This window comes from Salvelinus alpinus, chromosome 2 (assembly GCF_045679555.1).
Source record: "Salvelinus alpinus chromosome 2, SLU_Salpinus.1, whole genome shotgun sequence".
Taxonomy (NCBI): Eukaryota; Metazoa; Chordata; class Actinopteri; order Salmoniformes; family Salmonidae; genus Salvelinus; species Salvelinus alpinus.
The window spans coordinates 86,769,108-86,786,367 of record NC_092087.1 but is presented as its reverse complement, the minus strand read 5'-3'; the positions used below and the strand labels follow the sequence as shown (position 1 = coordinate 86,786,367).

General features: G+C 42.0%; 1 protein-coding gene across 1 annotated transcript; it reads left to right on the top strand.

The window, feature by feature from the left end:
* The first annotated feature begins 431 nt into the window (after positions 1-431).
* Positions 432-2,897, top strand: LOC139541445 (B-cell receptor CD22-like). Its single transcript, XM_071346109.1, has 4 exons — positions 432-734; positions 1,011-1,358; positions 2,084-2,338; positions 2,599-2,897. The coding sequence occupies exons 1-4, from the start codon at positions 680-682 to the stop codon at positions 2,895-2,897; spliced, it is 957 nt and encodes a 318-aa protein (XP_071202210.1). The 5' UTR covers positions 432-679.
* The last annotated feature ends 14,363 nt before the right edge of the window (positions 2,898-17,260 follow it).

Sequence of the window (17,260 nt, the reverse complement as noted above, 5' to 3'; positions counted from 1 at the left end):
CTCTCTGTTTCTCTCTCTGTCTCTCTCTCTGTCTCTCTCTCTGTCTCTCTCTGTCTCTCGGTCTCTGGTGTTCAGTCTTTAGGCTGCTGTACAGCTTGACGGACCGTAGAGGATTTAATATTTATACTGGTCCTGTCTCCCTGTAGCGCTGTCTTAGGCATCTCACAGTACGGACATTGCAATTTATTGTCCTGGCCACATCTGCAGTCTTCATACTCCTTGCAGCATGCCTAAGGCACATTCACGCAGATGAGCAGGGACCCTGGCCATCTTTCTTTTGGTGTTTTTCAGAGTCAGTAGAAAGGCCTCTTTAGTGTCCTAAGTTTTCATAACTGTGACCTTAATTGCCTACCGTCTGTAAGCTGTTAGTGTCTTAATGACCGCATGGGACGAGCATGGGAAACAGTGTTTAAACCCTTTACAATGACGATCTGTGAAGTTATTTGGATTTTTACGAATTATCCTTGAAAGACAGGGTCCTGAAAAAGGGACGTTTCTTTTTTTTTGCTGAGTTTATATAACACAATAGAACAAATGTTATGAGCCTGGTTCATTTTCAGTAATGAGGCCCTGTACCCCATTTACAGTTTCTACTTCAATGTATCAGGTGGAGTTATTCACCAGCTATATAGTGAGTTGTTGTTTATGTTTCTAAGACTGCAGGGTGGGAGATGCAACAATGGCCTTGAGAACAGCAGGAAGTGTGTTGGTGGTCTTTATCTGGTCTGTAGCAGGTATGGTCTCATTCTTATATTTTAGTTGCTCTGTTTATCAATCTACAGACATTTCTAAAATGATAAGAATCATAATGTTATACTGGTGTGTTGTGTTAGGAGTCTCCACTTCACTTTAAATAGTTATCTTTCACACCTCATTGAGAGATGCTTATCTGTGGTTTCCTTCACACTCAACTCAGCAACTATGGCAACACAGTGTGGACAAACCTTACAGTCATTGTGAGCCAATATACCTTGTCTTCATTCTGATACCGTTGTGTGACTGTGTTTCAGTGGTACTGGGTCAGGATGGCTGGAGTGTGACATACACCACTCCGAGTATCTGTGCCTTGAATGGGTCAACAGTGGAGCTGTCCTGCTCTTACATATATCCCAGTGGTTATACAGTCACAACAACCTTCTGGTTCACTAAAAAGGAGACTGGTGTAGAACCTAAAGATCTAGGTCAGGACCCGGAGTATGCAGGTCGTCTGGAGTATCATGGGGATAAGAAGAAAGACTGTACCCTGAGAATCACAGACCTGAGAGAGAGAGATTCAGCAAAATACAAGTTCAGATTTATAACAAATCAGACCGTAGGGAAATATACTGGTGAACCTGGAGTCCCTCTGTCTGTTACAGGTACAGTTACTTTCAATAAATCTAAACTGTTGAATTCCATTTAGTTCAGGACAATTGTCTTGGTTTGTATTTCTGGAGCACAAAATAATCTGAAACACAACTAAAATAAACCACAAATTCATCCAACAAGCCTGATGTAATCATTGCATGTTATGAATATGCACCAAATACTAAACTTTTTACTACTTTAATCCACCTATAAGTGAATTTGTCCCAATACTTTCGGTCCCCTAGAATGGGGGGACAACGTATGAAAGTGCTGTACTTTCTAAACGGTTCACCTGATATGGATGAAAATACCCTCAAATTAAAGCTGCCAGTCTGGAGTACAGAGACAAAATAACAACTAAATTGTCCCAGTACTTTTGGAGCTCACTGTAACTCCCCGGAAGAGCACTTTATTCTTAGTTAAATGTAAATATCTACCTCAATTACCTCGTACCCCTGCACATTGACTCAGTACTGGTACCCCGTATACATAGCCAGGCTATAGTCACTCATGTTGTATTTATTATTACTTTTATATTATTTCTCTATTTTCTCTCTGCATTGTTGGGAAGGGTCCGTAAGTAAACTGTTTCACTGTTAGTCTAAACATGTTGTCTACAAAGTATATGACACATTCAATTTGATTTGACGGAAAAAAAGAATCTATTATTTCATTTTTAAAAGGACATAAATAGCATATATAGGAGGAGAAATAGGATGCATTTTCTTTCCACTAGATGTTGTGTTGGAGATGGATCCTACATCTGTGTCAGAGAGGGAGAATGTCACACTGACATGTAGAACCAAATGTACACTGGACCCCATCACAGCCTTCAGTTGGTATAAGAATGGACAGCCTATACCAAACAGCAACAACTCCTCTCCTGTCTATAGCCTTTTCTCAGTCAGCAGTGAGGATACAGGCAGATACACCTGTGCTGTAGACGGGCATGAGGATCACCCCTCTGCTGAAAAGACTCTCACTGTCACATGTAAGTACATTGGGGGTTTAGACGTCCAGTTTGATATACTGATCATGATGCTACTTGAGAATAGATTGTTTTCCACATAAATATATCTATCAATAAATATTTTAGTGTGTAACATCCATTTACCTGAATGTGTATTACCACAAAGTCATCATTCTTGTTGTTTCAGATTGTCTTTTACTCTGAATTAAATTATTTCAAACTCATCCATAAAATGTAAATACATATTTTGCTATAAATATATTCACTGTATTTTACACCAGATGGCCCAAGGAACACCTCAGTGTCAGTCAGTCCCTCTGGTGAAATAGTGGAGGGCAGTTCAGTGAATCTGACCTGCAGCAGTGATGCCAACCCACCTGTGAACAAATACACCTGGTACAAGAAGAACGTAACCTCACCAAAAGCATCAGGACAGAGTTACAGCATCACTAACATCAGCTCTGAGGACAGAGGAGAATATTACTGTGAGGCCCAGAATGGAAGAGGATCTATGAACTCTACAGCTCTGATGATCATTGTAGCAGGTAAAGTTACATCTTCAATACAAAACTATCTTTAATAAGAAATTATGTTTCAAGGTAATCTTCTACTAGTTTGCCTTATGACACTTTGGTTTTGTCATGTCTGCTCTCGCTCCCACTCTCTGGCGCTCGAAGGAGCCAGGCTGCTCATTACGCACACCTGTCACCATCGTTAAGTGCACCAGTGCTTCATCAGACTCACTTGGACTCCAACACGTCATTGATTGCCTCCCCAATATCTGTCACTTCCTCATTTTCATTCCTGTGTCTGCATTGATGTTTTGTTTCTCTTGTTCAGAGGCTCGTCTTGCTTTGTTCCATGTCTTTTTATGATTAAATCCTCACCCTGTACTTGCTTCCCGTATCCCAGCGTCTGTTGTCTCAGAACCGCTAAAGGTTCATAACTATACATAGGCTTATATTTACAATATTGCATTAATGTCCTGTATTGCTGTATATTCATTTTCACTTCATAATAACATGTACTCATATCATCCATTTGATCTTTTAGGGAAACAGACCTCAGTTCTGACTGCAGCTGTAGGAACCATAGTGGTTGTTCTGGTTCTCATCCTCTGTCTCTCTGGACTCATGTGGTTCAGGTGAGTTAAAATACACATTTAAAAGATTATGTTAATTAATCCACTTTATTAACTTCATACATTTATTCAGATATTAATTAATTTGTTTACGAAACAACAGGAAGAAAGCCTCCAAATCCACCTCTGCCACAAGCCACACAGCAGACAATGGACAGGTGAGTCTGTTCGAACAGATGTAAGATTATTTTTGTTGCTTTGTGGGACATTTCCACTCCTCATGCTGTCTGACACCAGGTCTATTTATATTGTCTTTCCTCTCTAAAAGGGAGACTCTAGTCCAGTGTATGACAATATCTCAAACATGGCCATGACCCCTACTGCAGCACAGAGAGTGGACTCAGATGAGCAGGATGATGTTCACTACGCCAGCGTCCACTTCTCTCGCTCCAAAAAACAGGAAGTGACACTGGACTCCACCGTCCAACTGCCTCAACCCCAGAAACAGGATGAGGATGTACAGTACGCTGCTGTGAAATTCAGCCGCCCCAGTGCTGCCACCCGGTGATCATATTCTGCCATTACAACAACATAGAGAATAGACAAGATGGCGCTGACAGACATGACAGCTCTGCTTCTAGCTCTTATGCAACTTTGTAGTATAGTTAACAGTCGAACATTGTGAACACACAGACAGCATCAGGGTCATTCATATGTTGCTGCTTATTGGAGGAGTAGACAATGATGTCATTAAAATAAGAAAAGCAGTTGACCCCTAGTGACCAGTCCTTGTTTCCTGAGAACTTCCTCCATCACTATCTGAAGGGTTGAAGGAACATTCTTCAGGTCAAATTTTATTTAATTAAACTCATACCATAGTGTAACAGTGGACAGTTTCACTATGGTTCCGGGGGTATTCGTCAGGCCAAATGGCATTTCCTGAAACTACAAAATACAATCTCAAGACAGTTACTATGACATGTCTATAATGAAGGAGTGATGTGATGAGGATTTTAAGAAACAGTTCTGGTAGCATTCCAAATGGCACCCTATTCCCTATTTAGTTCACTACTGGTCTAAAGTAGTGCACTATAAGGGAGCTTCAGTTTCATTTCTATTTCTTTCTCCAGGCCCACGGTGGAACAAGCAGGTGAGAAGGACTCCTCGGTGCTCTACAGTACAGTCAACAAACCCAGAACCAAGAAGACCTGAACACAACAAACCCAGAACCAAGAAGACCTGAACACAACAAACCCAGACCCAAGAAGACCTGAACACAACAAACCCCGAACCAAGAAGACCTGAACACAACAAACCCAGAACCAAGAAGACCTGAACACAACAAACCCAGACCCAAGAAGACCTGAACACAACAAACCCAGAACCAAGAAGACCTGAACACAACAAACCCCGAACCAAGAAGACCTGAACACAACAAACCCAGAACCAAGAAGACCTGAACACAACAAACCCCGAACCAAGAAGACCTGAACACAACAAACCCAGAACCAAGAAGACCTGAACACAACAAACCCAGAACCAAGAAGACCTGAACACAACAAACCCAGAACCAAGAAGACCTGAACACAACAAACCCCGAACCAAGAAGTCAATAACTTTTTAATGTTTTATTGAACCTTTATTTATACAGGTTTTTCTCATTGAGATAACATCTCTTTTTCAAGAGAGACCTGTTCCAATAGCAGCCTGAAGAATACCCCCGGAACTTTTTAGGCATAGAAACTGCAACGCTGCTGGGTTTTTCACGCTCAACAGTTTCCCATGTGTATCAAGAATGGTCCACCACCCAAAGAGTTAGGGTTAACAAATACACCATGACAGCGCAATACACAAGGGGTGGAACAGTGGCAAAGGTACCCACAGGACAAACAGAATAATATTAGTCTGAGGAGAGATTAAATAGCATTAATACTCGATGTATATAATAATTTTTGCCATTGAGGAATCAAACCCGTGAGCCATACTCTACCAACACACAGGACTGCTCTATTCAAACTTAGAGTAGAAGTGCTGATCTAGAGTCAGTTGTACCTTTTAAACTATGACGAATAAGAGGGGGGACCTTGTAAATTATTTTTTTGAAGTAAAATCTTTTTAGTACATTTTTTAAAAGTAAAATTGTAAAAATTCTTTCAAACTCAGAATCTGATTACAAGAACTTTATATATCTGAAGTAGGCAACCTCGTGGTCCAGTTATATTTTATATAACTATATTTTTCTATATGTTATCTTTCTGAAACAATCATCGGACTTGAGAATATATATGAAAGGTAACACTACAGTTATTATATTCTATAACTTAATGCAGTAAGATTATATATGTTTCCTGGATTTGTTTATATACATATTGGTTTTATGACATTTATGGTACGATTTTGCCTCAATGTCCTGATGTAACTAATTGATGCAAAGTTTCTTATTGCTTTTATGAAATCATTTTTTTTGTGTGGAGTGTGATATTTTTTGTTGTTTAATTAATACATTTAAGATTAAATATAGCTGTCATTGTTTTTCCAAGTTTTCAAAATCTCTTCTCTTGTTCATTAACGTCAAATAAAACATTTACATTGGTTTTGTAACGCGCTTCCTCCTTCTCCTCATCAGAAGAGGAGTAGCATGGATTTGACCAACGTGCAGCGGGTTTTGAATACATCATGAAACTTTATTTACAAGACAAAACTAAACACACGAAGAACACTTGAATATTTTACAAAACAACAAAACGAAGAAGACAGACCTGAACGAGAGTACTTACATAAAACACGAAGAACGCACGGACAGGGAAAACAGACTACACAAAAACCGAACAAACGCTACAGTCCCGTGTGGTACACCGACAAGGACACAGGAGACAATCACCCACAAACAAACAGTGAGAACAACCTACCTTAATATGACTCTCAATTAGAGGAAAACGCAAAACACCTGCCTCTAATTAAGAGCCATACCAGGCAACCCAAAACCAACATAGAAACAGCAAACAGACTGCCCACCCAAAACTCACGCCCTGACCATCACACACATACAAAACAACAGAAAACAGGTCAGGAACGTGACAGGTTTGCATAGTAATATTGATTTATTCACCTTTATCATTATCATCATCATCATCATCACCATCTTCATCATGTCTGTACAAAATATACACACACACTTTCAGAACGAGCAATGTCCAGCACCTAGACACACAACCAGTTGGATTAAAGATTTTTCATTGCCATTTTCAAAAAACAGATAATGCACACACAATATGACACAATAACCCCAAACAGATAGACAGACTGGTATCCCTGACTAAACCCACTTCTTCTCCGATTGTCCCGTTATAAAAAAATAGTTGGGATGGACAGCGTATATTTGCATGCTTCACTATCTGATTGGATTCTCGGAATTAACTTTAGTCGAGTGTCAATCAAGGGCTCCTGGCCCCTGGCAAAGGTTTCAGCTTCATCTGTTCCTCTCTGCCCCTGGCCCCTGCTCTTCTGACTGCATCCTGATTCATCACCCTTTCCGAAGTGTGCACCTGCATACTTTTTCGCATGGATTTAGCGAACAAAGATGGAAACTCCAGCCAGCCAATGGTCACACCAATCCCATAGTTTTAGATCCATGACGGGAAGTGTGCTCTTGCACACTTGGGAAAGGGTGGAGAACTGGGAGGAACCTTATTGCCAGTTTGTTATTTTGTTATTGATCCAAGTGGATGAGGACATGATTGGTTGCCTCCCACAAGGTTGCCTCCCACAAGGTTAACAATGTTTCAGCTGTGAGTGATAGCTGGGCTGCAAGTGATATCCCCTGGTTCTTTTCAGTTAGCCAAACAACAAAACTAGGATACTTAATTGTGAAGATGCCAAATAGCATAGCTTCTGCTGTTATGTTCTCACAGTCTCAATGCAGAATTAGTCATTTATCCACGTTCTCCAAACTTCCAATTTCAAAGTCGCTCCAAACATCAAATTTCAAAGTGTTACGTTAAGGGTTAAGTTTAGGCACTCATTCCGAATGTTTCTGAATGCTCAAGGGTTTTCACATGTTTCTTTTACATGTCGCATGTTATCATATTACCTTTACATGAGAACACATGTGAAACACATGATCACATGTGAAATTCATGTGTTTTTTCAGTAATGAAAAATGAAGAAAGGCAACGATATATGCGGTCTGTTACCCTTCATAAGAATGAGCAAAGAATATTGTATACAATAAATATTACTAGTATTGAGCTATATTTTATGCTCAAACAAATTTGACGTACATGTGGTTTCACATGTAAGACTTGTACATGCTATTTTAAGAGCTCTGAGAGCAATAGATTGTTGTGGAGACATTTTGAAAATGGCCCTAAAGTAAGAGTGATTGAGTTGATGTTTCATAAGAGGTTTAGGGGTAGTATTAACATGAGACACAGTGATGGTGGGTTGTGTTTAGGAGTAGTATTAACATGAGACACAGTGATGGTGGGTTGTGTTTAGGAGTAGTATTAACATGAGACACAGTGATGGTGGGTTGTGTTTAGGAGTAGTATTAACATGAGACACAGTGATGGTGGGTTGTGTTTAGGAGTAGTATTAACATGAGACACAGTGATGGTGGGTTGTGTTTAGGAGTAGTATTAACATGAGACACAGTGATGGTGGGTTGTGTTTAGGAGTAGTATTAACATGAGACACAGTGATGGTGGGTTGTGTTTAGGAGTAGTATTAACATGAGACACAGTGATGGTGGGTTGTGTTTAGGAGTAGTATTAACATGAGACACAGTGATGGTGGGTTGTGTTTAGTAGGAGTAGTATTAACATGAAACACGGTGATGGTGGGTTGTGTTTAGGAGTAGTATTAACATGAGACACAGTGATGGTGGGTTGTGTTTAGGAGTAGTATTAACATGAGACACAGTGATGGTGGGCGTCTCCTCGGGCCGGCGTACATGGCACCAGCCTTACAGGTGGTGTCCCCGGTTCGCCTGCATAGCCCAGTGCGGGCTATTCCACCTCGCCGCACTGGCAGGGCTACGGGGACCATTCAACCTGGCAAGGTTGGGGAGGCTCGGTGCTCAAGAGCACGTGTCCTCCTTCACGGTCCGGTATATCCGGCGCCACCTTCCCACCCCAGCCCAGTACCATCAGTGCCGACACCACGCACCAGGCTTCCAGTGCATTTCCAGAGCCCTGTTCCTCCTCCACGCACTCTCCCTGTGGTGCGTGTCTCCAGCCCAGTGCCTCCAGTTCCGGCACCACGCACCAGACCTACTGTGCGCCTCAGCAGGTCAGAGTCGGCCGTCTGCTCAACGCCGCCTGCGCTGCTTGCCTGCTCAGCGCAGCCTGTGTCTGAACTGCCTGCCTTCCCAGCGCTGTCTGAACTGCCTGCCTTCCCAGCGCTGTCTGAACTGCCTGCCTTCCCAGCGCTGTCTGAACTGCCTGCCTGCCCAGCGCTGCCCGTCTGTCCCGAGCCTTCAGAGCCGTCCAGCCAGGACCAGCCAGAGCCGTCCAGCCAGGACCAGCCAGAGCCGTCCAGCCAGGACCAGCCAGAGCCGTCCAGCCAGGACCAGCCAGAGCCGTCCAGCCAGGAACAGCCAGAGCCGTCCAGCCAGGACCAGCCAGAGCCGTCCAGCCAGGACCAGCCAGAGCCGTCCAGCCAGGATCAGCCAGAGCCGTCCAGCCAGGATCAGCCAGAGCCGTCCAGCCAGGAGCTGCCAGCCAGCCAGGATCCACCGGAGCCAGCCAGACAGGATCCGCCGGAGCCAGCCAGCCAGGATCCGCCGGAGCCTTCCGCCAGCCAGGATCCGCCAGAGCCTTCCGCCAGCCAGGATCCGCCAGAGCCTTCCGCCAGCCAGGATCCGCCAGAGCCTTCCGCCAGCCAGGATCCGCCAGAGCCTTCCGCCAGCCAGGATCCGCCCCTCAGTCCGGTGCTGCCCCTCAGTCCGGTGCTGCCCCTCAGTCCGGTGCTGCCCCTCAGTCCGGTGCTGCCCCTCAGTCTGTTACTGCTCTTTGGAATAGTGGGATTGACATGGAGGGTGGATATTGGGAGGAGGCCACGGAAGCGGGGGTTGACTATGGTGGGGTGGGGACCACGACCAGCGCCAGAGCCGCCACCGTGGACAGACGCCCACCCAGACCCTCCCCTAGACTTTGTGCTGGTGCGCCCGGAGTTCTCACCTTAAGGGGGGGGTTCTGTCACGTTCCTGACCTGTTTTGTATTTGTTTTAGTTGGTCAGGGCGTGAGTTGGGTGGGTTGGTCTAGGTTTGATTTTCTATGTTGGGATTTTGTGTTCGGCCTGGTATGATTCTCAATCAGAGACAGCTGTCAATCGTTGTCCCTGATTGAGAATCATACTTAGGCAGCCTGGGTTTCACCTGTGTTTGGTGGGTGTTTGTCTCCTGTGTTAGTGTCTGTCTCTGTTGCACCATATGGGACTGTTTCGGTTTGTTTGTTCATTTTGTTCGTTCGGTTTTTATGTAGTCATTTCCCTGTTCGTGCGTTCTTCGTGTTACATGTAAGTTCTTACGTCCAGGTCTGTCTACATTCGTTTTGTTATTTTGTTAGTTAATTCAAGTATAGTTCGTTTTTTGTCTTCGTTGTTTTGTCGTGTCTAAATAAATATCATGTTTAAGTATCACGCTGCGTCTTGGTTCAATCCATGCTCCTCCTCTTCGGATGAAGAGGAAGAGGAGAACCGTTACAGCAAAGCAGTTCGACACATACAACAACACAGAGTTACACATGGAATAAACAAACATACAGTCAATAACACAATAGAAAAATACGTCTATTTACAATGTGAGCAAATGAGGTGAGATAAGGAAGGTAAAGGCAAAAAAGGCCATGGTGGTGAAGTAAATACAATATAGCAAGTAAAACACTGGAATGGTAGATTTGCAGTGGAAGAATGTGCAAAGTAGAGATAGAAATAATGGGGTGCAAAGGAGCAAAATAAATAAATAAATACATACAGTAGGGGGAGAGGTAGTTGTTTGGGCTAAATTATAGATGGGCTATGTACAGGTGCAGTAATCTGTGAGCTGCTCTGACAGCTGGTGCTTAAAGCTAGTGAGGGAGATAAGTGTTTCCAGTTTCAGAGATTTTTGTAGTTCGTTCCAGTCATTGGCAGCAGAGAACTGGAAGGAGAGGCGGCCAAAGGAAGAATTGGTTTTGGGGGTGACCAGAGAGATATACCTGCTGGAGTGCGTGCTACAGGTGGGTGCTGCTATGGTGACCAGCGAGCTGAGATAAGGGGGGACTTTACCTAGCAGGGTCTTGTAGATGAGCAGTAGAGCAGTAGAGTAGAGGCATTAAAGAAGTTGCACACATGGGGAAACATTTTTGTGGCCTGGGAAAATGTTTGTCTTGTATAAATGCATTTCATGCAATTCTACATCCTTTTACATGACTGAAAACTTTGGCATAATCTTTTTTAATGCTGCGTTCAAAACAACTGGGAAATCTTCAACTTCCGACTTCAGTGCATTCAAGACAACTGGGAACTCTGAAAAAACTGGCACCTACTGAGCAAATTGATGTTGAACGGTCATCCAACTCGGAATTCCAAGTCTGGAACTGAGGCCTTTTCATGATTTCATTTGACCTCGTTTTTTTCTGAGATCCCAGTTGTCTTGAAAGCACCATAATAATGCACAAATGATGGAAATGACAGGATATTTTGACACTGAGTAACTGAGAATCTGAGGTAAATAAAAACGACCTTGTCTTGAATCCATCAATAGCCTAGGCCTAGGTGTGTGGAGACTCATATTGTGGGCTAAATAAAATCACTTTTCATGCCACAAGAGCTACTGGATCCGGCCACATAGGTTCCGGAATGAAACAGTCCAAAACCGAGAGGTGCCGGATCCTGTTCCGGCAGGATCCAGCTGAAATTAAGCACTGGTCTTAACGTATAATTTAACATTTTGTTTTGAGCTGTGTTTTAGCTGTTACACTAGGGCCTGCAGTCATAAAACGTCTCAGAGTGCTGATCTAGGATCAGGTCCCCTGTCTTATTTATTATGATCTAAAAGGCTGAACGTTTTATTTGTTTAAACATTTATCAGTAGAGTATACCAGTAATACCAAGATGCATTTCTGCCTATGGATCCCGGATTTTAATTCAATAGGTTCAAAGTTTGGTTTATTTGTCATATGTATAAAAATATATTGAAATACTTATACAATACATCAACTAATGCAGGCCTAAGCTACAGTCAAAGTATATATGTGTGTTTAATTCATAAAGGGCATCTTAACTGACTGATATTATCTCATAGAACAAACAATAAGATCAAATCAAATGTATTTGTCACATGCGCCGAATACAGTGAAATGCTTACTTACAAGCCCTTAACCAACAATGCAGTTTTAAGCACAAAATTGTGGTAAGAAAGTATTTATTAAATAAACTGAAGTAAACAATAATAAAAAATAGAAAAAGGTATATGATGTTTTAACCTCTGACCTTATTTCCGGCATTCATCCCAAAACCCTATTCTTTCCCCATTACTTTTCCCCACAGGAATGGCTGAATGAACCAGAGGTAAGTAACTTCTAGTGTTTAGGACTTTAAACTGTTGAGCTCTGTTATGTATATTGATGAGAAATGGATGAACCAGAGGTATGTAACTTCTAGTGTTTAGGACTTTAAACTGTTGAGCTCTGTTATGTATATTGATGAGAAATGGATGAACCAGAGGTAAGTAACTTCTAGTGTTTAGGACTTTAAACTGTTGAGCTCTGTTATGTATATTGATGAGAAATGGGATGGATTTGGCTTCTGCTCTTTTTCCATTTCCAGATTTTTTAGAACATGTTGCTGATCTTTTCAATGGGATTTTACCATTATTAATAGTCCTACTCTTCAGTGACTAATACGGATAATATTGATAACAGCTTTTCAATATTTTCAACTCTTGGAATAAGTTGCTCCTTATGTGTTTAATAATGTACTTTGTATTGCTGTCAGACATTATTACTCAATGGCCTGTTATTAACATTTTATATTACGTGATACTATATGCTTCAGTGTCATGATATCACTTGTTTTATCATCAAATTATTCATTATTGCCTATTTTAGATACATTAATTACATGTTTATCTTTGAGGTTTTTACAGTGTGGTTTAGTGTCAATACATTATAAGCATCATGTTAAATAAGCAAGAAATACACATTTAATTGTGTTTGAAAATATTACAGCTCAGCCTGCCATTCTTTACTGTCTGTTAACTTGAAAAATGAAAAAAGCTTTAACCTTTGAAGTCTTAACATTCTGTTTACCCCCTTGTCTTATGAGTAAAAAATTACCCACCTTCACTAAATCCCTAAAATAAAGCAGCTTAATTTAATTTAAATCCGCAAATCTATTTTGCATGAAGAAACAACCTGTCATTCATCACAAACTTTGTGAATATGTGGGTTTTCCCTCTTCACAGGATTTAATCAGCGGACACCGCTTGTTTTTATTACAACACACCTGTAATAATTGTTTTCTTTACTAAAGTAGAGGTTTATTATTATTATTGCTGAAGGTACTGTATAGGTGTAAAAAAAGAAAATTGCAAGAGAGAGCACTTGTATAGCCTAAGAAAGTAGCAGAAATTTGCAGAAAGTAGTTTTGAATGCATTTTATTGTACAATGAGGAATTCAACCACAAAATGCTAGTATTCTCCCATTTTTTTAACCATTGCCCCCACCCACAAGGTGTATAAACAACAACAATAAATAAGAATAAAATAAGATAATAGATACAAAACAAAAACGTGAAGAACATAAATCAACTCTAATTAGCAAATGTGTAGGACAGTATGCAAGTGTGTGTGCATGGACTTTGCAGATGTATTTCTCACATGTGCAGCACATAGTATTTGTTTTACAGTCCTTCTTTGGTGGCAGAATTGGCATCTCCTCCTCTTGCCTGCCCCAGCTGCAGCCTCAGGTGGATCAGGTCAAGATTCAGACCCTGAACAGCTTTCACAAGCACTGCAGAGGCTGCTGTGCGGGGACTGGGAGACTAAGTCAGGATCGATGGAAAGATGAACGGAGCAAAGTACAGAGAAATCACTGCAGCACTGCAGAGGCTGCTGTGCGGGGGAGGCGCTCCCTTCTTTGAATGTGTGGGGTTACAAGTGCCTTTCCCAGCTGCTCCAGGAACACCCTCCTCTTGTTCCGCTTATCAGGTATCCAGGTAGGGTTGATCTTGTTCCAAATCACAAAGGCATTGTATGAGGACACATCAATGATGTTATGGAAGATGACCAGGGGCCAGCGGGCAGTCATCCTCCTGCAGCTGTAAGATCCAATCACCTTGTCCAGGTTGTCCATGACTCCTTTGTTGTGGTTGTAGTCCAGGATGATGGCTGGCTTCCTGTCCTCACGATCACTGATTACAGCTGTTTTGTGCAGTGTGCTCAGGAGGACCACATTCTTGTTCGACTTTGGGAGGTAAGAAACTAGAGTGGTGGTGGGGGTGAAGGCAAACTTTGATGAGAAGGCCTCTCTCCCCCTTGTTGCGAGGTGTGCAGGGGGGAGCTCAGGCTTGTTCTTTCTAACTGTGCCAACCATGGTGGTCTTCCTCTTCAGGAGCTGCTGGCTGAGTTCAACCAGTAGCACACATAATCTCAATTTCTCATTGTGTGTGTGTGTGTGTGTGTGTGTGTGTGTGTGTGTGTGTGTGTGTGTGTGTGTGTGTGTGTGTGTGTGTGTGTGTGTGTGTGTGTGTGTGTGTGTGTGTGTGTGTGTGTGTGTGTGTGTGTGTGTGTGTGTGTGTCTTTGTGGTGTGTTAATGATTTTATAACTGCCGGGTCAAAAATTACCCTAAGACAATCTTTGTACCCTGGTGGTGTACAGCTTTCATGGAAATATGAACAAAGGTGATGTTTCACTTTTCTAACATTGGTGTCACTCTTAGAAAAGTAATCAAATTTCAAGTTGAAACAATATAATTTAGGGGGTTTTCTCTGCTGTTAAACATAGTGGCGGGTCATTTTTGACCCTTAAGACCACACAAGGGTTAAACATGTATTCCACGGTACAGTAGACAGTTATTATAATATTGTATTACATTGTTGGTTGTCAAGCATGTAAATGTGTTGTTGAGGAAGGACGCCATCTGCGTCAGCTTCTTGGTCCCTGACATAGAGTTGGATAGAGTGCGCATCTTTGCCATGATTATGTTTTCAGGTGAGTAACAACTTTTTTAATGAATAACATATAACTTCAATCGTTCATGTAATAACATACCAAAATCAATGTTATGTGCCATTATGTACCCAGCATGAGACACATGGCTCTGCCATGTTGAGCCTGAAGGAAGGTCCAGTTTTTAACAAGTGACAATTAACATTTGATCATTAGTTGATCAAAATGTATCTATGTTCATACATTCTGAATAAGCCTGCAGTGACACCAGTTTTGACAGAGTTTGGTGAATGCACAGGGAAAGATAAGATTGCAACACAGGAAACCTCTCTTCCTGTGTTTGTTCTTGCTGACTTCTTTAAAACCAACACTGTTGAGTAACTCGTTGAGAGGTCAAACTTTCAAACACATGTTACATTTTCCTTATTCAGTTAATCAGTCTGACATGTCTAAAATAGGCATATTTTATGTATTAGTGGTGATTGACATGAATGATATGTCTAAATAGCAAAATCAAACATTCATAATAATGGTTCTCATCAATTGTTCTCACAGGGCAGCCTAGTGGTTAGAGCGTTGGACTTGTAACTGAAAGGTTGCAAGGTCAAATCCCCGAGCTGACAAGGTAAACATCTGTTGTTCTGCCCCTGAACAAGGCATTAACCAACTGTTCCTAGGCTGTCATTGAAAAAAAAGAAGAAAAAAATGTGTTCTTAACTGACTTGCCTAGTTAAATAAAGGTATAAAAAAAATTCAACAGGCCCTTGGACAGCCTTGAGGATAGAAACATATTACCTCAGAACCACATTATATGAAGGGGGTTGTAATGTGGTCTGTGTGTAGATTGTGTAGAGGAGTCAGGCGCAGGTCGATGTCACTGGCTTTCTAGCCTTCACCGATCTACATTTCTTTTTACATTTGTTTTGTCTGTATTGTACACACCTGGTTCCCATTACATTTGAACTATTTACCTATTTAACCCTCTAAGAACCATCATGGTTTTGTACGTGTATATTGTTGTCTCGTTTATTTGATTCTGGATTTTCATTCTCCTTGTTAGAAGATTATTTTTGAGTAAAGTTACTATTATTACTCATCTCTGTGTCCTGCGCTTGACTCCGCCTTACTCACATCACCTAGACTCTGACATTACTCAAAATAGACAAATAATATACAATAAAGCGAGCCCACATACCGGACCATCTTACATACAAACAATTACTCACAAACAAACATGGGGGAACAGAGGGTTAAATAATGAAGAAGTAATTGGGGGATTGAAACCAGGTGTGTAAGACAAAGACAGAACAAATGGAAAATGAAAAAGGGATCGGCGATGGCTAGAAGGCCGGCGACGTCGATCGCCGAACGCCGTCTGAACAAGGAGAGGAACCGACTTCGGCGGAAGACAGGGGTATACCTTTATGAAACCAGTCATAACACCTTCATTAGTGTTCCAGAACTGTTCATTACAACTGTCATAACACATTTATTTGACATCATTTCTAAGGAATTTTCTAATTAAAAGTCCCTTTTGAATAGATCTTTATTTATCAGCACAACGGAAATGCTAATTTTTACTGTCATAGTACCCAACCCAGCTGACATGCTATTTGTGCAACAGTCTGGGAACACTGGATAATCCTCAGAGCATTACCCAGGTAGCATTAGAAATTAAGGCTACAAATAGTGTATTTCATAAACTTTAACGAGCTGTACTTGATGATTGAGCTTGTTTGGTGCAATGGAACAAACAGAATATTTCAAAGGTGCAAAAAACATTCAGCTGGCACTCCAGGCTATATAAAATATTTGAACTATATAAAATTCTATTTGAGCCCAGGTCTAGATAACACCAGTGTAATTGGTATCATTTTAGCATCTTAAGTAACCTTGCCTGAAAACGGAATACTTGCATTAGCTCCACAAGCTAACACATTGGCTTTTGCTCAGCAGAGTCTAAACCAGTCAGTAACACCAGCAACCATCTGGCTCAATCCCACCATGTTCTACTACTAAAGAAATGTGTAATACTGTCATGAAAACAGGACTTTTATTTTGAAGTTTACATAGGAATGATGTATAAATATGTTGTCAAGGTTATTATGAATGATACTGCAACATTCATGAAGGGGTTATGAATGATTTCCTGAAGGTGTAATGAATGCATTGTGTATCCTCGCTTCTTATGAAGTGTCCCTTAAACACACCCAATGGCACAGTACATACTCCTACATACAGTCTCAACAAGGCGGTGACCCGTTCCTGTAGGTTCATGCTCTACAACATTCGCAGAGTACGACCCTGCCTCACACAGGAAGCGGCGCAGGTCCTAATCCAGGCACTTGTCATCTCCCGTCTGGATTACTGCAACTCGCTGTTGGCTGGGCTCCCTGCCTGTGCGATTAAACCCCTACAACTCATCCAGAACGCCGCAGCCCGTCTGGTGTTCAACCTTCCCAAGTTCTCTCACGTCACCCCGCTCCTCCGCTCTCTCCACTGGCTTCCAGTTGAAGCTCGCATCCGCTACAAGACCATGGTGCTTGCCTACGGAGCTGTGAGGGGAACGGCACCTCCGTACCTTCAGGCTCTGATCAGGCCCTACACCCAAACAAGGGCACTGCGTTCATCCACCTCTGGCCTACTCGCCTCCCTACCTCTGAGGAAGTACAGCTCCCGCTCAGCCCAGTCAAAACTGTTCGCTGCTCTG

What these genes read in the sequence shown, in the direction of transcription:
- LOC139541445 (XM_071346109.1), top strand. Translation starts at nt 680, where the DNA reads ATGGCCTTGAGAACAGCAGGAAGTGTGTTGGTGGTCTTTATCTGGTCT. An exon ending in CTTTATCTGGTCTGTAGCAG is followed by an intron (nt 735 to 1,010) that starts GTATGGTCTCAT and finishes ACTGTGTTTCAG; the next exon opens with TGGTACTGGGTCAGGATGGC. An exon ending in AAAGACTCTCACTGTCACAT is followed by an intron (nt 2,339 to 2,598) that starts GTAAGTACATTG and finishes ATTTTACACCAG; the next exon opens with ATGGCCCAAGGAACACCTCA.